Below are 22,483 nucleotides of genomic sequence, written 5' to 3'. Positions count from 1 at the left end.
GGTTTATGAATTAGAAATTTGTATACTGAGCCTTGTTTCCCCTTGACTTACATTATAAAAATAAAAATGCAGTTCTAGAAAATAAATATTTGATACCATTAGATTCGGATGAAATAATGTTTGAAATAGTAAAAATGTTTTAAAATAACATTAATAGTTTATGCATCAAAGTAAAAATATCCACAAGCACATATGGCTTATGGCACATGTTGAAACCATGGATGCTCTGAGTGTCTTTCTGCTGGAACTAGAACCAGGAGAAGAAATTCTTGGATAAAACATCGTGGTGTTGTGGGTCAGAGAGTCTGAACATTTTATAACATGCTATGTATATAGCATTATTTTTCATTATGTAAACTTGCTTAAGAGGGGATATCTGTAGTAGAAAAAGAAGGCATTTCTTTTTAGCAGTGTGATTTCAGTGAATGTTCAGAGAATTTACATTTTAAAAATTGCTGGACATTTGACAGCTGTCTAGGTGGAACACTGTTCAGTTCTTCCTACTTCCTCTTGCCCAAACACACACACTTCATTAATAAATTTTTCTCTCTCCTAATAAGATCAAGAAGAACTAAAACTAATGATAACTGGGTATTTGGAGCATACACTGTAGAATATAAACTAAGACAAACTGAGAGCAGATAGAACAGTTACCGTCAGTAAGCATTATTTTACCTTATAAGGACTTTTCCTGTATTTTAAGTAGCCATCATAGCTCTTTCCTTAACATTTCCCACTATTAAAAATTTGTTTGTTTTCAGCCCTTTTTCTGAAAGGCATTATAGTTGTGTTGACCATGTAAAGAGATGGATAATACAGTCCTCGCCTTCAAGCTACAGTAAAATTATAAAGATAAACACATAAACATATCCTTTCAATATATTTAGAAGTAAAATAACAGAGTGGCAACTAACGAGTATAGACAATAAAGCAAACATTGGTAGTGAGTGACCAAAGTCCATCTTCTCTGGGAAATGTTGCCTATAAAAATGATGTAATGAGTAAAATGTGCAAGTAATAGTAAATCAAATTTTTTTAAAACTCACTTGGTGCATGAGCAGAAACATTAAGTTGTGAGAAGAAAACTTAGCAATACTATTTTTTAAATTTTAGACTTATAAAGAATAAAGATCTTTTTTTTGCAAGGTTAAAGCTCCACTCTACTTTCTCATCAGCAATTTCTCTTTTATTTTCAATTCAAACACATTAGTTGCTGTGGGGCCGTTTGAATAATCATAAAAGTTCATACATAAACTTAAGTTTCTCCTATTTGACTGTAGTTTTCAGCCAGTAAAACCATAAATCTTAATAGCATTCTATTAAGCATATCATTTTTTCCATTAAGAAAAAAAAATTAAATAACAGGGAGAGAATCTTTTTGGGGGTGGGAGACATTGGAATTTTGCCTTCTGATTGCTGTTGGCCCCCAATGACTTGACTGCTGAATTGATAGTCATTCTGGCTTGTAGGCAGCATTCCCAGAATAAACAATAAATATTCATGGTTTGATTATTAATGAATAATCTTTGAATAAGTATGGTCTATTTGTGCTCATTAATAAGTATGGTCTATTTGTGCTCATTAATGTGAAGACTTATTTATAATACTTTAAAGAAAAAAGTACAATTTTTAAACTAGAGACCAATGATAATGAGCTACTTTTCGAGCAAGTCTTTGGGAAGTTTGCCTAAAAAGCTTATCCTTACAAGTTGGAATTATTTAACTGGATTTTAAAGAACTTTTTAGGAATTTATATTATTCAAAATAGCAGGTAAATAGGTTAAATTGATATAACAAGAAGTTAAACTTTTAATCAGTTATTAATATACTATTCTATCTACAGATTTGTGATTTGCAATTTCAAGTACTGCTCATTAAAACCACATTATTGTAATTCTCTTTTTCTTTTATAATAGTTTCCTAAAGTTTCAGATATTCCTTTGCCTACCTGTGTGTCTGTACTTTGAGGCTTAATCATATCATTCCGATGTTCAAAAGCCCTTAGGTATATTTTTCCATTGCTATTTTTCTTCAGGTAGTTGCCCAAACTAATCACCTTGATCTTCACTTCAGTTATATAGATTTTACCCCTAAACCCTCTTACTTGTTCTCTTCAGAATACATTCTTGGATGCTTTCTAGATTCAAGAACTTTATAGGTGTTTTGACACAGAGCTACAGTTTTATGGGATAAAGAGCTTATTGTCTACTTATATGTTAGTCTATTCAGTTGCTTGCCTGTATTTTATACAATTGGTTCTTTTAGACTGTCAATTTTAAGACTTTCTCCTTCCTTCTACTATTGCTGGATAGTACCATACAGAATTAATCAGGAAGCTTTGTTTTTAGTGGCTTTATTTTGAATAAGATGTAATAAATAGTGTTCCAAGTTATTTTGGATTAAAAATTACCTTAAATATGTTATTTTATAAAACTCAGTGAGGGCCAGCTAAACATAAGATTAGGAATCAGAAGCAATAGATATTTCTATCTAATTCTCCACTTACCTTTATATATCAGATGGATTTTGAAGATTAGTCCCTTTTATTTTGTGATAAGTAAATTCAGATTAAATCATTCATTCATGTGATGTTAATTATTTTAGGGTGCAAGTTACCATTTTGTAAATTACTTCTTATGTGTTTACATTACTTTGGACGAATTAATTCACCTCATAAGGATAAGCAATTTATTCCTCTCTCCAGAGGCTCCTTTTCTCATAGCAGGAAACCTAGTTTGGGATTGTTTATCTGAACTTAGGTCTTCTCGTAATACCCTCAATATCAAAAAATATTTTATGAGAATTCATAACATGGAATGAATAGGCTGTAGGAAATAAAAAAGCTGTAGTTCTCCTTTCAGGTGACTGGTATCACAATTGAGATGAATAGATGATTAAGACAAAACCATATATGTAATTATTCATTAAAATAAAACTTACATGAGGAGCATTAATGAAAGAAACAAGAGTTGTGTTTAGCTAATTAATTGAGTTTATTGCTACTTTTGTTTTCTTGGAATGGAGATATTTTGAAAAATTAGGTAGTATAGAGCTTGTAAGTTTAAGAAGAGAGAATATGGGGATATTGAGCGAATAATCTGCTCATAGTAAAAATATACAGAAAGGTAGTATAGGTGTAATCATTATTTTTACTGTGCTTTCAAATTCTATCCATCTTTAAATCAGTTTGGGAAGTTTTCTAGTCTGTTAACAGTTAGTTTTCTGGTGGCTCGATATCACTCTATAAATGCTTTGAGGATGTAAGTTCAATAATGCTAGTGAGGAGAAACGGAATGTCAGAGTATCCCAAGCCCAATATGAAAAAGAATTGTAGAATAATGTGCTTTGCCAAATATTGACCTTCAAGAGATGAGATGCCTAAACATTTTAATTTTCAGAGTTAATATATTTATTTAAGTTCTGTGATCTGCAAATGGTTTTAGAAGTATCAGTCAAAAAAGGATATTCATTAGTTCTCAGAAACTTTATATCCACTTCTAGATTGCTAGCTTATAAATAATGAAAAATTACCCATAATCACCATGTATTCTCAAAGGTGAACATGTTGATTTTGTCATATTTCTTTGGAATAGTTTAACCCAATGAAGGGCAAATACCATGAGTCCATAGAACTTTGGTACAGAATAAAGGAAACAAATTCATCAAGTGAATTTTCATAATTGCAAGATTCATTCAACAAACTCTCATCAAATATTTTTTTACCTGCCTGACATTGTGCTAAGTACTGGTATACCAGGAATCTATTTCAATTGCCAAAGGATTTGAGGCAGCTTATAAAACTCAATATAAACAAATTAGTAAGGAAATTGTGATTAAGAGAAAAATAAATAGGGATTGAGAAATAGATGAGCTGTGAGTTCAATTCAATATATAGAAAGTATGTCCTAATTTAGTATACATTGCCTACCTTTGAGATTGATTTAGAATCTGAATACTGGGCACCATATTCAGTGCTACTACCTGGATCCATTGCACCATTCTCTCTTCTACGAATATTATAGCGGTGTCCTGATGGTCCCCCTGTTTTATCTCTCTTTCCTGCAGTCTTTTCTGCCCACAGAAACCAGAGTGATCATGTTAAAATGCAAGCAGACTGTGTCTCTCCTCTGCTCAAAACCCTCTGATGATTGAGAATCCCTTCTCTCTCAAAATAAAAGCCAGAGTCTTTATAGACCACACTATATGAATTGCCCCTTACCTGTCTGATCTGCTCCTCATCACCCTCTCACTTTGTGCCTCCTGCATTAGCCTCCTTATATTTCCTCATTCTAAGTATTATATTATCCCGTTCCTGAGCCTTTGTCCTTGCTTTTCCCTTTTGTCTGGCATGCTTTATCCAGATACCTGATTTACTCACTCTCTCCCTTCCTTTGGGTCTTGACTCACCTTCTCAATGAGGCTTCTCTGACCACCTTATCCTTCCTTGATATTGTCTGTTGTCCTTCCTTGCTTTTATTTTTCTCCTTGGCACTTTTTACTCTCTACTATACTATGTATTTTACTCATTTATTTGTTTATAGCCTACCTCTCTTAACCAAAATGTAAGTAAATTCCATGAGAGCAGAGACTGTTTTGTTCACTCCTAAGTCCCAAGTGCCTAGAGTAATGTCTGGGTCATAGTAGAAGCTCAATAAATATTTGTTGAATGAATGTGCTTGATGCAAACTGCAATTTAGTTAATACAACTAGCAAAGGTAACAGTAGTCAGAGGGAGTAGGAGGAAATCCAGGAAAGAGAGTAGCTTGAGGAGTGTCAGAATTTTAAGGAAGGGATGGGCAGTTGTATAAAATGCCACAATAAGTATTACAAGGACTGAAAAGAAAGGTCATCGAATTTGCCTTTTAAAAGAAAAGGGTGAATTTAGGGAAACCTATGTATTGCACTGGATTAAGACTAAATGGATATTCAGGTATAAATAAGATGTGTGGGCTACAGAGTTATTTGCAATATTTTAAATGTATAGCAACTGAATTTTTTTATTGTTTGAATGTGAGTTGGCCAGGATTGAACTTTTATTTTAATGTTTGTGAGGTGCTTTGACCTTTATAAACTGCTTTCACATATTGTTTGATGGTGAAAACCACTAGACAATGTGGTAAGTGTTTTTATATAATTCTAGTCTGCCTTTTACAGCCGAGTCTTGGGTAAATGGCTTTTCCAAGGTCGCATGCTAGGAAGTAGTGGAACATGGAAAAAAAGTCATCTTTTGACTTTGAAGTCCAGTGTTACTTCCTTTATTTACTTAAGTGATTGATTTTGTCAGTTTTATTTTGTGTGTATTTATAAGCTAATTAAATCATTTAGGAAAAGTATGTGGCATAAATAAACTAACAACAGTATATTACTGATATGAGACTGAGAAAGGAAAGAAGATGTCAAGAGACCCAGACAGGGATGATTGGTGTACTGTTTAAGGGTTTAGTTTGCTTAGGTGATCGTTTCATGGATTCAAATACTCCTAGACTCATATTTACTTTTAGATTATTTTCAGGTGATGATTATGGATAAGACAGTTTTTCCTTCATCTGTAACGTAATTAAAATAAATATTGCTATTCCTACTCTAATAAGGAATTTTATGTCCTTCACATTGAATTATTTCTTATGTAAAGCTGCAATTGAATATCTTGTTATAATTTCAGCATTAGTCTAACTGCTAAATATTAACAGTACAAGGAACATATCACAACAGTACGGTGAAACCAACCTAGAAATTTTCTGAGTTGAGCGGAGGCTAATCTGATTTCTTTTGAGGTCATTTAATAAAAGCTGTCACTTTGTGTGCCATATTTAAAATAAATTATATAGTATTGAATGGCTAGTGTTTAGAGGAAAATATCTTCCAAGAGTATAGAGTTTTGTTAAATTTTATTTTTTGGCTCTACTAACTTGGATGTGAATTACATGTACATAGGAGAAACATACCCTTTGCTTTTTAAATTTTCTACATAGCATTAGCTGACTTTTTACATTGAATCCATTTTATTTTCTCAGGTTGATTTATTTTAGCCTAACCATGCCTATTTCAGTATGTAATAAATGAGGATTTAAGTGAAACAGGTTTTACATTTTCCTTAATATAAATCCATTCTTCTGAAGGTGTTTGCTTAAAGTTAATATAATTCTAAAGTATTTGCAAAAATATCTCTTAGATTTATGAAATTGACAAGGAACTTTTATTTTTACAGGTTTCTGAAGGTTTGTGGATCTGAATTAGTGCGTCTTGAATTATCTTGCAGCCACTTCCTTAATGAAACTTGCTTGGAGATTATTTCTGAGCTGTGTCCAAATCTACAGGACTTAAATCTCTCTTCTTGTGATAAACTACCACCTCAAGCTTTCAACTACATTGCCAAATTATGTGGCCTTAAACGACTTGTTCTCTATCGAACAAAAATAGAGGTAAGACTAACTCAACATTTACATCTTTGCTAGTGTAATAGCCAACTGAATATTTAGTTGCCTGTAATTGCTCATAATAATATGATTTCTGGTTTTTAAATAGATTAAATTTATAATACCACCTGTCTATTCCGAAATTATTACAACATATTGTCTTATAGTGAACACTCCTTGCATTCCTGGAATAATTCCTGCATGTTTTTAGTTCAATGTATAGCTAGGCTAATTTCCTAATATTTTGTGGTCAAATTGCTTGGGTTTGGATTCTAGTTTTATCACCTCCTAATTGTGCTACCTTACGGAAGTTTCTTGACCCCTGTACTTCAGCTTTTCCTTCTATAAAGTGAAGATAATAATAGTATACATCTTAAAAGTTACAATGAAGATTAAGTCATTTAATATATATCAAGTGTCTACAACAGTGCCTGGTTCATAATAAATACTCTTTGTTTACAGTTATAAATACTTTTTATATTTGATTTCTTTTTAAAATAATTAATTTTTTAAATTAGTTGGCATACAATATTATATTAGTTACAGGTGTACAACATAGTGATTAGACATTTATATAATTTACAAAGTGATCACCCTAATAAATCTAGTACCTATCTGACACCATACATGGTTATTACAATATTATCAACTATATTCCTTATACTATACTTTACAGCCCCATAACTATTTTGTAACTACCAATTTGTACTTCTTAATCCCTTTCCCCTTTTCATCCACCCCTTAAACCCCCTCCCATCTGGCAGTCATCAAAATGTTCTATCTATGAGTTTCTTTCCGTTTTGTTTATTTTGTTCTTTAGATTACACATGTTAAATGAAATCATATGGCATTTATCTTTCTCTGTCTAACTTATTCCACTTAGCATAATACCCTCTAAGTCCATCCATGTTTTTTACAGATGGTAGGTTTCATTCTTTTTTTTATGGCTGAATAATATTTGATTGTATATATGTACCACCTCTTTTTTATCCATTCATCCATTGATAGACACCCATGTAGCATCAATATCTCGGCTATTGTGAATAATGCTACAGTGAACATATGGATTCTCATATCCCTTTGAAGTAGTGTTTTGTGTTTCTTCAGATAAATACCTAGAAGTGGGATTACTGGGTCCATCTTTGTCTCTTGTTATAGCCTTTTTTTTAAAGTATAGTTTGTCTGATATATATATTGCTACCCCAGCCTTTGTTTGTTTCATTTTCATGAAAAATCTTTTTCCATCCCTTTATTGTCAGTTTGTGTGTGTCTTTCAATTTGAAGTGAGTCTTTTGTAGGCAGCATATGTAAGGGTCTTGTTTTCTTATTCATTCAGCCACCCTATATCTTTTGATTGACGCATTTACTTCATTTACAATTAAAGTAATTATTGATAGATGTGAAATTACTGCCATTTTATTATTTACATTTTTGATCTTTTTTTTCTTTTTTCTTTTTTCTCTTGAAGAAGTCCCACCAACATTTCCTGTAATACTGGCTTGGTGGTGATGAACTCCTTTAGCTATTTATTGTCTGGGAAGCTCTTTTTCAGTCTTTTAATTCTGAATGATAGCTTTGCTGAGTATTTGTTATAGGTCCATGCTTTTCATCACTTTGAATAATTTCTACCAATCCCTGATAGCCTGCAAAGTTTCTGAGAATTAGCTGACAGTCTTATGGGAGCACCCTTGTAGGTAATTAACTGCTTTTTTCTTGTTGCTCTTAAGATTCTCTCTTTGTCTTTAACCTTTGGCATTTAATGATGTGTCTTGGTGTGGGCCTCTTTGGGTTCATCTTGAATGGAACTCTTTGTGCTTCCTGGGCTTCTATGTCTATTTCATTTGTCAGGTTAGGGAAGTTCTCAGTCATTATTTCTTGAAATATATATTCAATTCCTTGCTCTCTCTCTCTTCTTCTTCTGGGACTCCTATGATGTGAACTTTTTGTTGTCTCCGAAGCCCCTTAAACTATCCTGATTTGGGGGGATTCTTTTTTCTTGTTGCTGTTCTGATTGGGTGTTTTCTGCTATCTTCTAAATTTCTGATTTGATCCTCTGTTTCATCTCATCTACTATTGAGTCTTCCTAAGATATTCTTCACTTCAGTTATTGTATTTTTTATTTCTGACTGGTTTTTATGTTTTCTATCTCCATTTTTATGTTATCTATCTCTTTGTTAAAGTTCTCACTCAGCTCTTTAACTCTTCCTCTAAATTCATTGAGCATCCTTATAAACAGTGTTTTGAACTTTGCATCTGGTAGATTGCTTGTTTCCATTTTGTTTAGTTATTTTTCTGGAACTTTGTTCTGTTCTTTCATTTGGGACATGTTTCTTTGTATCCTCATTTTGGCTGCCTCCCTGTGTTTGTTTCCATGTATTAGGTAGGGCTTAGGAAAGTGGTCTTGTGTAATAGATGTATTGTGGGGCCCAGTGGTGCAGTCTTCCTAGTCACCTGAACCAGGTGTTCCAGGTGTATTCCCTATATGGGTTGTGTGTGCCCTCCTGTTGAAATTGAGTCTTGGTTGCTGTTTGCACGTCAGTGGAAAGGATTGACTCTTGGGCTGATTGGTTGTGAGGACTGCCGGTGACTACAGTGGAGGAGCTGTTGCGCAGGGGCTGACCCTACTGAGCAGGATTCACTTTAGCAGGGCTCTGGTGCCTGCCTGTTCTGCCCTTTGGGTGTGTCATTTTTGGATGTGACCCTGAGTGGTGGTTTGGCTCAGATGGAAGCCAGCCACCAGGCATCCAGGCTGGAGCATCCTGGGAGAAGTCTCGTCACAGACCAAGTTTACCTACAGCCTATGCCCTGCCCACGGCCACCTGTCCTGAGCCACCAAACAATCCACAGATAGCTACCATCTATCCTTGGTTTGGATGTGTCTTGAGATGCCAAACCTCAAATCAAGGCCAGCTGCTGCTAGTTCTGGGCGTCATGCTGCTCAGCAAGAGGTAGAGGGCACTGTGAGGCCAGATGCTACTTGTTTAAGTTTTGTAAACCTCTGAGAGATTTTAGGAAGTCTGTAGCATGAGCCAGGACAGGCCATTTTTATGGAAAAATCCACTGTGAGTGGCTTGGATGGGCCGGCAAGTTGGGTAGGGCAGCATCTCAGAAGATCACCAGGGCAGGGTAACCAGTGTTAGCCAGGTTAATGGAGACTCAGATATGGCAGCTGTCTGCATTGACACGTTGTGCAGGGGAGGGCTCAACAAAGAAACAGTGTCTTCTGCCAGCACTTTTGTTCAGGAGAAAGCTGCCCCTCCAGCCTTTGCCCTGAAGCCAGACAATCAGTTCCTCCTTTTATGTCCCTGGTGCCTTTCAGGCTGCTGCCCCAACACTGGAGCTCAAAGTGAGTGAGTCCATCACCAAGTAACTCCATGCGTTGGCCCTTTAAAAGAAATGTCTGTGACTCCAGAGGCCCTCTCACTCAGCCACAATATCTTCTTGGTTTTCACATCCAGAAGTTGTGAAGAGTTCTCTTCCCAGCACTGGAACCCTGGGCTGGGGAGCCTGGTGTGGGACTGGGAACCCTCACTTCTCCAGAGTGACCTCCACAGTCGAGATATCGCTCCTGATTCTCAGCCACCATACACAGTATGGGACCAACCTTTTCCCGCATCTCCTACTTGTCTCAAGGTGACCTCTTCTGTATATCTTCAGTTGTAGGACTTTTGTTCAGCTGGACTCAGGCAACTCCCAATGATGGCTAGCCTCTGTAGTTTAGTTGTAATTTTGATGTGGTTGTGAGGAGAGGCAAGCATAGCATTTACATACTCTGCCATCTTGATCAGGGCTAATCTGCTTTCTTAAGTGAAGTTAAACTGTGGTTTTCCTGTTCATGCTATTTTATTAAGTATGGGGCTAGTATTATGACAGCATAGAAAATGATTTTGGAAATGCCCATCTTTTTCTTTGATCTGAAATAACTTGAATAAATGGGAATTATCTATTAAATAGAATTTACCATCTGGGTGTATAGCTTTTTAAATTTTTTCTAGACATAGCGTTTTTCCTAATCTATGGAAGCCTGAAAGTTTGTGAGTATAAGAGCTTCTGTTTAATGCAGTGTTCCCAATTTGGGGCAAAATGTTTAGCTAGAGTTTAACTGGTGATCTGGTATGGTGGGAAGAAGACTTTGATTCTAGTTCTGGCCCTACTAGTAACAACAAGGTTAGTGACCTACGTTAAGTCACATCGTTTCTCAAATTCCTAGATTCTTTACTTGCAAAATGAGAGGACTGTTGTCTCTGAATGCCAGTTTTAAGATAATGTTAGCCCTTGTGTTCATTGGTTTGTGGCGAAATGACTCACCATTTGTGTGGGTATAAAATAGGCAGCTATCTCTTCTTGGGTAGGCCTCATATTATGTCATACCTGCTTTTTACTGGTATATTTACTATTTTGTTGGCCTTTGTACTGTAAAGTCTGAGATCTTCTCACAACATAATGCCTTATTTAAAAATGTTCTGATTGAATTTAACTTTAAGAAGAAATATAGTATGGTTAATTATTAAATGAAACTTTAGGAAGAAAATGGTAAAAAACTAAGAAATGACAAATAGTGATTATAAGAACTTATATTAACTTGTTAGGCATACTGCATCTGTGATGATTTGTAAAAATATATCCTGTGGGATATTTTTGAAATGTTATATATTAATTTAAGTATCAGGGAATCATTAAATAGTCCACACGTTTTCATCAGTTTGTCTCAAGAAACCTGATAGAATATAACTATATATTTTTAAAGATTTTTCCCATTTGCCCTGAGATAGCTCATGGATTACAGTCCTAACCTTACCCCAAAAATTTGCCATAAAACATCTCGCTTTTATTATTATTTTCACACCGCTCTAGTATATTGATAGTCTTTGGAAACATGACATCATTCTATTTATATCATTTTGTTTTTAATAGTTTGATCACTGAAAATGTCAAATCCTAGGAAAAGTGGCATTGCTACATGAGCTGCACTTTTTTTTTCTAAATGGAAAAAGGGTTACAAGTGTGATTTGTAGGAATTGAGAAGATTTCATGTCAAGAGTAGAGATCTAAATTTATGTATCTAAGTCTAGATAGCATCAGCTCCAGCTTCCCTCAGTTACTTAAATACAGATGTAAAATCAGTGTATGAATGCATTAAATAAAATTTGGGTTGTGCTCTCTGTTACTACCTATTAAAGTTTATTTTTTTATTAGCCCATATGCTAGAATAACGTAAATTTATAATGTATCCTATATAATTTTTCTGACATTGAGTATGTAGAAATAATTATAAAACTGATTTTCATTGATCTATGATTGCCTTACGATAGCATAAAAAATAACATCATTTTAGTGATATAAATGGCAAAACTCAAAATTAAGCAAAACTTACCCAGGCATTGTTTAATTTTACTGCTTCCCAACTCTGTATTCAATACTCTCTATCTATACTTGACTCACTTCTGTTATCTTCTCATTCTTGGGATTTACATCAGACTTATATGGGTACTGAGTGACTTCGAAGAGTAAAGCAAGAAGGCAACACAATCAGCTAGTGTCTTTTAAAACAAGTAGAAGCCATGGCTGGTATTCCCTATCAATCTGTAACCACCTCTCCTGTCACTTAAGCAAAGCATTATGTCATCCCCTCTATACATATACCCTTTCAGTCCTTCAATCAATGACGTTGGTGGATGAGACAAAAAGAGAATGAGAGGACATGAGTTAGGGGACTGGCTTCTCTCTATACCTTCCACATAATCTTTAGCAGTACATTCAGATGTTGTAAACTATTTTGGAAAGAAGGAATAGCAATTGATTTCAAATGCCTATTTGCTCTAAGGAAATATATGAGAAGAAAAGATTCAATTTGAACTTCCTGAGAGTTTGTTTTTTTTTAAGGAATGCAGATTATTTAGTGCCACTTTTACCCATTTTTCTTAGCTCCACAAAATTCTAAAATAAGCAAAAATTAATAGCAAAATATTGACTGTTACAGCATATTAACTACAGAGAGGTCAGATTTTTGTTGTGATTTATGTATTTTATGTGCCTAAATGTAATTTGCATTAATGAACATAATACATTTATGCCATTTTATATGACTTAAGCAAGTCTGTGGGTATAGTGAATAAAACTTTATAGGGTATCAGAGACCTGAGTTTTCATCTCAAAGTTTGAGAAAATGTACTGAATATATTCTGTTTGCCGTCCTAGATATTTCGCTTATTATTTAATTCTTTGCACTAGTTCAATGAGGATAGGGGTTACTCTCACCTTGCAGATGATGAAATGAAGGTCCCAAAAGATTAATGTTTCCCAGTGGCACAGAGCCACTTTTACTGCTTCCTGACTCAGAATTCAATGCTCTCTATCTATACTTTACCCACTTCTGTTATCTTCTCATTCTGTTCTCTTCTCATAACCAGTTTGGTGGCACTGGTTCTATTCTAATAGATTGGGTGCCTTTGTCTAACATAGAGATTTTTTTTTTCTTTACCACTATTCCTTTTCTAACTTGCAAGTTGGTAAGGAAATATAACATTGTAACTAAGTAATACAATTAAGATATACAACATAATGATCAAGTACAAAATACAAACTATTAAGTTATATTCTATAAATATTTTGTAGTCTGAAATATCTACCATATGGAAATGGAATTTTTGTCTTTCATTATGAACAAATAGTTTGAAGTCTTAATTCTGAATTTTTAAATTGTAAGTAGTTATTCCGATTACATTTAGAAACATAATAGTTTGTAGAATTAATATATAATGAACTGCTTCAAGCAAATGGTTATATAGGGCCGCTCTCAATTTTATACTATAGTAAAGTGAAACATTGAAACCATACTCAAAATAATTTTTTCATGTAAAATGATATATTGTTGATGTCTAGTTGGTATATTCTTAAGTGGTTAGGCATAGCCAAGCCATGTTGCAGCTCTGAATACTCAGTAAGAATTAACCCAGGAGAATGAAAATCTGGTAGGGTCAGATTGCTTTATACATTAGTATGTAGGTCCTGGCATGCTTATATAGCGCCTTTATGAGCCAGTGGTGAAATAGGCAGTAAGCCCAGGGCACTGGGCTTCTCTCTGCCTAATAGATTTCACCAATAAGGCTGCTACGTTGACTACTTAGCCTCATGTCTAATCTTGTCAGGAACTGGGATTGTATCCCAGTGCATATCTTTTGTATTGCTTGATTGCTGCTTTGGTAGTAAACTAAAATGAGAGCAACCTTAAAACTAGTCCTAGGTATCATCGTCACCAAATTTTGAGTCCAGCATTTTATGGTGTGGCCTAGCTCAATAAGATTTTTCTTTGTAGCTCTACTGCTTTGTCTAATACCATGACTAGCACTCAAAAGGACCTCATTGAGACTTTAGCTAGGATTAAAATGGTATAGAGGGGAAGTTTGGGTATCTGAATTTCACATTAATGAAATGGGATGGTCAATAGGATAATTTCCTTTTTACTGAATTACAGGATCTTTTAGGGTTGCATAGACAACACGTTAGGCAAAAGATGGGAACTTAGGACAGGAAAGAAACTTTAGTTGTACTTAGTTTCTTCTGTTATCCGTGACAAGGAAATAATTATAGTAGATTTAGATATGTAATGATTGGAAGGATTTTGTTTCAGTCCCTTTGGTCCTTTTCTTCTCTGTTCACAAGATTCTTACTGCGTTTGATAAACATTGATTTTAAACACCAATTTAGCCATATATGTTGCTGCATTTTCATGAGAGGTGAGCTATAAAAACTTGACTCATGAAATTGACTTTTACATACTTAAAAGGAAAACCTTTTATTTTGAAATAATTTTAGAATAAAAATTTTTTATGCAAAAGTTGCATAAAAAGTAGATTTTCCTACTATGTGCATAATTTTTTTCCTGAACTATTTGAAAATAGGTAGAAGATATAATTCTCCTTTACTCCTAAAGGAGTATAAATCTGTAATGTACTCTTAAATGCTTGTGTTATGGGCTGAATTATGTCTCCTCAGGTTTTATATGTTGAAGTTTTAACCCTCAGTGCCTCATCAGTTGATTGTTGTTTTGAGGTAGGATCTTTAAAGGGATAAGTCAGGGTAAATGAGGTCATTAGAGTGGGCCCTAATCCAATATGACTGGTGTCTTTATAAGAAGAGATTGGGACACACACACACACACGCGCGACACCATTAAGACATCAGAAGAAGCTGACCAGTTTCAAGCCAAGAAGCAAGGATTAGAGCAAAGTAACCCTGTTGACACCTTAATCTCAGACTTCTAGCTTCTAGTATTGTAGGTGCAAAAAATAATTTTTTTAAGCTCCTTAGCTTGCGGTACTTTGTTATGGCCGCCCTAGCAAACTAATACAACTTATAAAGGATGGCATAAGAATAACTTTTTAACATATTGCATAAAAAGTATCTTTAAGAGAAGTCCTGTGCATTTACTAAAACAATCTGGATTAGTGTTAGAAGAAGTTTGAGCCTGTTTACCTTTTCTTTGTTTGGAAAAGAAATAATAATCGGGAGTGGCGGCGAGATGCGGCATGACAGGTAGCTCAGTAAGAATGTCATTCTATTGCTTAGCAGCAGACAAGAAAACCAAGAGTGTTTTTTAAAAGTTGAAGTTATAAATGGAACACCTGCATCCAGCTTTGATTGCCTCACTTCAAGAATGATAGAGCATAAATTGAAAGAATCTGAAGAAGTGAAAAACTGATTATAGGTATTGTAGGGGACTAGTATATGACAGTAATCCGTAAGTATGGCTCAGCAACTGTTTACTTGGCCTACTAGGCTGGGTCGACAGTTTCAAGGAACCCACTGCCTAGAAGACAACAAAAGTAGTTGATCTTTACTCATGTTGGATATCAACACTGTCCTCCTAATTTCTTTTTTGGCATAGTGGATATATAAGTAAAAATGCATACTACCCTTTCTCTTGATGAAAGGTACCTGGGCTTTCCTATAAAATATACATAAACCGTCTTCTGAAAAAAAGTGTGATTTGATTTAGTGCCATGAATTTGCTTTCTGATACATAGATATGGTAGTCTTCTTCACTGCATTCTTATTTGATTTAAAGCACACATTATTATACACTGATAAGTAGAAGCAGGGATGGCCTTTCTTTTAACAGAGCCACTGCAGCTAGCAAACTCAGACTATAAGGTCATACTGTGTAGCAAATGAAGGGGCTGGTCTTTCACTTGACAGAGCCAGTGCTCATAACTAACAAAGACCAAGAGGAGAAACTGAAATAGGAAGAACCTATTTTGGTCACGTAAATTGACTAACACAGACTGTCATTAGCTGTCACCTCAGATACAGTCTATTGCAAACAGATTAATTCAGCTAGATAACATATAAAACAAAAGGATGTTAATTACTTTGTTTTTAAACAGAATCAAGAGTTAAGATTTTAATAACTATATTTAACTTATTAATTATCATATACTAAAACACAAAAACTTTTTAAAAGTCTTTGATATGTGTCTCCAGGCAATAATAGATCTATACTTATTTCTATCCTTGCAGAAGTTCCAGTGGGAATATGAGGCTTTTGGTAGGGTTGGATGTGTCTGACCTGAGCAAATGGTATATGGTTCAGTCAGGGTCAAAAAGCCTGACTTGTCAGTATAGTGAAGGAGAGGTTCATCTCTTAGGGGTCAGATTCATTAGAACGACATTCATGACAGTCACCAGTAAACCAGGTATAAGAAATCTACCTGGAGAGGACACCATTTATTAGAGATAGTTGATTACCACATTCTCTCACTGTTGGCATGTCACAAGGGAAACCAAATTATACTTATAAGACTTATTTGATTTAATACCATGAATTTGCTTTCTGAGAGACAGATGTAGTGAATTAGAATGAGAACTCTGAGACTTATGTGACTCAAATGCTTAAAGACATCAGCGCAGAACAGATTGATACCTTCATCTTAACAGGAAGGAAGAAGTGCTTTTGAAATAAGATAAAGTTCTTTAGACCAGTGTAGTCTCTTAGCTAGGCATCATTTAGATGAATAGTGTTAACATATGCCTCAGACACCTCTTACATCGGGGTCCCCAACCCCTAGGCCTCAGACCAGTCCATGGCCTGTTAGGAACCAGGCTGCACAGCAAGAGGTGAGTGGCCGGTGAGCAAGTGAAACTTCATCTGTATTTGCAGCCACTCCCCTGTGCTAGCATCACCGCCTCAGCTCCACCTCAGATCATCAGGCATTAGATTCTCATAGGAGCACCAGTCATTGGTGCCAAAACGGTCGAGGACCTCTGTCTTACATGCTTCCTTCACAGTCCAACCTTTTACCCTTTGATTGAAACATTCTTTATATTTAAATAAGGTTACTGTCAAGTCCAAACTGCCATTACTTTTTGACTGCATATCTCTGCCATCATCCATTATGAGTAAAGATGGAAATTGATCAGCTTTAGTTATCTGTGAGCAAAGATTATTATGGAAGAGATCCACTACAATGGTGAAAATAGGTTCTGAAATGAAACTACAGAGCAAGGCAGATGTGTATGATTTAGTCTTAGATTTTGCTCTATCATACACATGCATTTTTGGAATTAGCAAATAATTTGAACCTTATACTAAAACTCATATTATAGCCAAATTTCTGAATCTGTGGTCTAGTGTAGCTTTAACCATCTACAGTTTAAAAGAACTTTCTAAGTTTTTAAACTAAGTTTAAAGAACTTTCCTTTTTTTCCTCAAAGGCATGTATAAGAGCTTTAGTAATTTATGTCATTTAAGGTCTTAAACCTTTTCTTTTTAGAGAACGATCAGAAGTCTAATTTTTCCACCACAATGTTTATCTTAAAGTTTAACCTGTAAATGACAATATTATTTTCAAGTTGCGATCATGTATCAGTACATATCCTATACCATATGATAGATCTAAATTGTATAAAAATTAATTTATAGTAGATAATTCATAGCAAATCTACATAAAGTAATTGAATTTAAATATTCTGGAATGATGTTTATTTTTATGTATAGTTAGTGTCAAGTACTTTAGCTCACAAAAAACTTCAAAGTTTATTCTGTATTTTTCTTCTCAGACTTATTGAAATTGCAACATGGAAGTAAAAAATTAGATTCACACATATATGTGTATTTTAAATTCTAATAATTGAGTGATTATGTTATTAGGATTTTCTTGATGGTGTTATGCAAATTCATGAATTTTCATTTCGTGTATATACTTTTATAAAATCCCATCTCATTACTTGTAGATATTACTCTGTTGTATTTGAAATGTTTCATGATCAGTGAAAGTACATTTGTGATCGGGTGATATCACTAGTCTACATTTTAGCTACTGTACATTTGTAGTACATATAACTTGTTGTATGTTCCTTTAATATGCTTCCTAGGAATCATATATTAGAGTGGAGAATACTGATTTGTAATTTTTCCCTCTTATATCAAGAGAGTTATAATTAAGGGCTGGATGCTTTATTTAAGATAAGCAACAATTTTTAACTGAGCAAAAAAATATTATAAACTAGTCATAACAATTATAAGCCTATATTAAAAATAGTTAACATAGTACTGCATACATTGATTTTACATGGTCTCACTGTATTATAAAATGTACATGGTATGCATAAATAAAACTCTACTAAGCCATAAATCTGGACTATGTAAAAGTTATATGTGAATACAAGAAACATCAGTAATTAACTAGTTTTGCTTAGTACTTAGAAGTCTGGAGGAAGGGAGGTTATGAAGTTTATGGATAGCATCTCTGAAAAGGTTATCAATGAAAATTTGAGTTTCTGCCTCCTTTTGCTTCTTAATAAATTTCCTTGTAACAAGTAGAGGCATTACTAATATTTCTCTATAATTTATGGTTGTCCATTGGATTTTGAAACTGCTGAATAGGGTTAGTAGGTAGATTTTAGATAGAATGCCAAAGGATTCTTTCTTTATGAACATATATCCTGCTACCAGACATCAGTATACACCTAGGGTACACTTTGATAATTCTGTAAAAGAAATTATCATCATCAGTCATTCCTTAGTGAATTTCTTTCCACAGTCATTTAAATAAGGGTGGGCTTTGTTTAAAAATTACAAACTCATTTGAAAATGAATCTGCTGCTTTGCATTATAAAAGCTACTAACTCTTTAAATGGTATTTTAATTTTATAGAACCACTCTGCTTCTATTGAATGAATTAGAGAACAAACCACAGAAGAGGTGGACTTAGGGACTTAAAAGATATCTTCATTCTTAAGTAAGAGGTTTATAAAATTTTTCACTTTTTATTTCGGAATGCCTTTTCATAGTATATGTAATGTAGTTTTAATCCATCCATTTGAATGTTCTAGACTTGTAGAAGTGCTGCAAGTGCTCATTATAGTAGAATTGTTCTCTAAGTAGGGTCAACAAACTTTTTCTGTGAAGGACCAAATAGTAAATAGTCCTTTTAGGCAGTATGGTCTCTCAGAAGTACTCAGCCCTGCAGTTGGAGTGTGAAAACAGCCATATGCAATAAATAAGTGAATGAGTGTGCCTGTATTCCAATAAAGTGGTACTGGCTGGATTTGGCCCATGGACAATAGATCGCCAACTCCTGCTCTAAACCATTGAGTCTCCAAAATCTGGCCCTTTTACATCTGGAAATGAAGAATTAGTTTCTCTTTGCTTAAGCATCAATAGAAGTACTTTAATTCTGAATACTAACAGCATAGAGAAAGAATATTCTAAAGATATTCTAGAAAGAAACAGGTTTCTTCTCTAAACAGATTTAGAGAAATTGCAGACTGATCTATGGATGCGTTTTTTTAAACCCAGGTACTTCCACAGTCTCTGGTTTCTCATGAACTTTGCCATAGAAAGTCATGAAACTATTAACTTGTGCTTGCTCATGTCAGTGCTACCTCTCACCCCTTTGATTTATCTCTATTTGACATACCTCACAGCATCTCTTGCAAGGTCATCCTTGTTTTTTTTCTTTAGCCATCCCCTCTATCCCCTCATATCTTGGTTTAAGCATTTGATCTCATATCTCTAATTTAGCAAAGATGTGTGATATCATTCAACGTGAATTTCTTTTGTTCTATGTTAGACCAAATATCTGGGTACCCTGTAGTCTAGTTAGGTTGATACATAGTATTAACCATCACAATAACCTTGCATACCATTACTTCTGCTATGTTCTCTTTGTTAGAAGTAAGTCATTAAGTCCAGCCCACACTCAAAAAGAGAGGAATTAAGTTCCACCTCTGGGAGGAAGACTATAGAATAATTTGTGGACATATTTTTTTAAACTACTGTAGACACTGGTATTTGAGAGACTCCAATGTTCATTTAATAGAAGTGCCAAAAGAAAAAAAAAATGGAAGAAATGATGGAGAAGCAATATTTGAAGAGAGACTTGTTAAGAATCTTCATCTTTCATGAAAAAAAGATGTAAGTCTTCAAATCAAATATTCACTCAGGATATCAAACAGAATAAATGAAAATAAATCTTTAGCTGTATTGTGATGAAATTGCAGAATATAAAAGATAAAGGGACAAGAGCTATCAGAGAGAAAAAACATAATACTTATAGAGGAAGATAGACTGACAGTAGACTTTTAATCAAAATAATAGGGGCTGATGGGTAATGGAGTAATACTTTCAAAATCATGAAAAAAGATAACTGTCATTTAAAAATTTTAAGCCTGAGTAAATTTTCATTAAAAATTAAGGAGATATATAAAGACTAAATGTGTTCTTTAACTTTCCGTGACTCAAATTCCTTATCTACAAATGGGAATAATAAGTTATTTTCTTACAGGTTATTATCTGCTCTGTTTACTGACATATCCCAGTGTCTAAACAGTGCCTAATACACGGTAGGCATTCAATAAATATTTATCATATGAGTAAATGAGTGAATAGGGTGTCATAAGGACTAAACATATGAATAATAGAATTGTTTTGAGGATTAATATATAAAGAATTTACAGGAGTGCCTGACATGTTAATTACTACTCAATAAATGTTGTTAAGATTTTACCACTCATGGATGCTCACTAAAAGAACTATTAAAAGTATTTTTCAAAAAGAAGAAAAATTCAGAAAGAAGGTGTCAGATGTAATAAACAATTATGATAGAAATTGATAAAGTGCCAGTAAATAATGATTATGGAGGAACAAAGAAAGAAAAACTATTTTTTTGTATTATTTTTATATCAGAGAGTAAAAGGCCAAAACAGCTAAGAGTTTTGAAGAATAAGGAGAGGGTATTTTCCTTACTAGATGTATAGACTTATTACAAACTATAATAATTAAGACCAAAGTATTGGTACAGGGAAAGGTAAATAGGCTGGTGAAACAGAAGACCCAGAAATAAACTCACACATATAAGGGAACTTGACATATGACAGAAAACATCACAAATCAGTAGATAAGGTAGAATCTTCTAAATCGAACTGGGACAAGTGGTTATTCCTAAAGGGGGGGAATGAAATTTGATATCCTACCATGTATAAAATCAATTCCAGTTCAGTTAAAACTTAAGTGCAAAAACAAACAAACAAACAAACAAACTTTAAAGCTGTTACTAAAAAAAAATTAGAGGACTATTCTTCCTTGAGTAAAAAGGGACTTTTTAGAAAAGACAATGGAATACATGCTTAAAGATTGATGTGACTGTATTAAAATTTAAAATTTCATGTCTCAGAAGATTCTATAAACAAAGCAAAAAGACAAGTCCCATATTTAGAGAAGCTGTTTGTAATGAATATAACAAAGATTGGTATTCAGCATAAAAAAGATTATGTACAAGAAGGAAGAAACAACCTAATAGAAAAATCAGTAAAGGATATGATTAAGCAATTTACAGAGTAGGAAATATGAGTGGTCCATAAACATATGAAAAGATCTTCAATCTCACTAGGATTATACTAATGCAAATTATACTAGTCCATACTCATCAGAAAGGCAGACATTAAAAAGGAGAAAAGATGATATGTTGACAAAGATGTGAGGACCCCACAGACTTATACTGCTGGTAGGAGCATCAGTTGATAACAATTATTCAGGAAAACTATTTTACAAAATCTAATAAAGTCAGCATAAACACTTAGAAATTCTTCCTCTTGTATGTGCTCTAGAGAAATACTCTTCTATAAATGCACAAGGAAGCACTTATAAGAATATTTTATTCTAACATTCTTTGTTATGCTAAAACAAATGAGTGTATGCTATAGTATATTTGCACAGTGGAATAGTATACAACAGTTAAAAAGTCAGTGAACTAAAGTTGTGAGTTATGGATGAATTCCTCACAAACACTGTTGAGGAAGATGCAAAAGTATATGCACATTATAATACCATTTGTATAAGAACCACATAGAACAATATTATATGTTATTTATGGATCCATAATGTGTAGTAAAATTATGTAATCTTCAAGCACACTTTTATTTTTATTTTTTAAATTTTTTTCAAGTATGCATTTAAACACTGCATCATGATAAAGGTTACCGCTGAGAAAGCATGTAAATGATGGAGAGGTATACAAATAGAGAAGTGTAAGCAAAGAAGGCAAAATGGTAAGGTTTGCTTTACTTAAATTGTGGCTTATATGGGTGTTTATTATACTGGACACTATACTTGTCTGTATATTTGATTCTTTGCTGTAAATAATTTAAAAATAAATTACCAAACAAGTTTCATAAATGAAATCGTGTGTGTGTGTGTGTGTGTGTGTGTGTGTGTGTGTGTTGTATGTGAGAGTTTCAAATTTCTTAGCCACAAGAATATGTAGGATGCTCTCCAAAAATTCTCTAATATGTTCTGGATCTTGCTCATGGGAAAATCTTGTAAAACCACCTTGTTATTAACCTTATATCATTTCCCTATTTGTTGGTAAGTCAAAATAGCTAAGTATTATGGAGAATCTGAAAATTAACTTATCTTTATACATGTAGTTGTGTTGAAACATAAGCACGAAGTCAACATAAACATTTTTAAAGAAATGCCCAATATTGAAGCAAATAGTCTTGTCTAATATTGCTGTATGGCCTCTTACACCTGTTGTTATTTTATTTTTGAATAAGTTTATTTTTTA

The 22,483-nt window shown here is 33.9% G+C and overlaps 1 protein-coding gene across 6 annotated transcripts in view; it reads left to right on the top strand.

The window, feature by feature from the left end:
- The window catches only part of FBXL4 (F-box and leucine rich repeat protein 4), a 78,569-nt gene that overhangs the window by 28,303 nt on the left and 27,783 nt on the right, over positions 1 to 22,483 (top strand). For all 6 annotated transcript variants that reach the window (XM_016151979.2, XM_016151974.2, XM_016151977.2 and 3 more), the window contains one exon: positions 6,209 to 6,422. In XM_016151979.2, the coding sequence (XP_016007465.2) occupies positions 6,209 to 6,422 (214 nt within the window). The remainder of the gene's footprint in view (positions 1 to 6,208; positions 6,423 to 22,483) is intronic.

Source organism: Rousettus aegyptiacus, unplaced genomic scaffold, assembly GCF_014176215.1.
Source record: "Rousettus aegyptiacus isolate mRouAeg1 unplaced genomic scaffold, mRouAeg1.p scaffold_m13_p_1, whole genome shotgun sequence".
NCBI lineage: Eukaryota > Metazoa > Chordata > Mammalia > Chiroptera > Pteropodidae > Rousettus > Rousettus aegyptiacus.
This window is presented reverse-complemented; position numbering and strand designations above follow the sequence as displayed.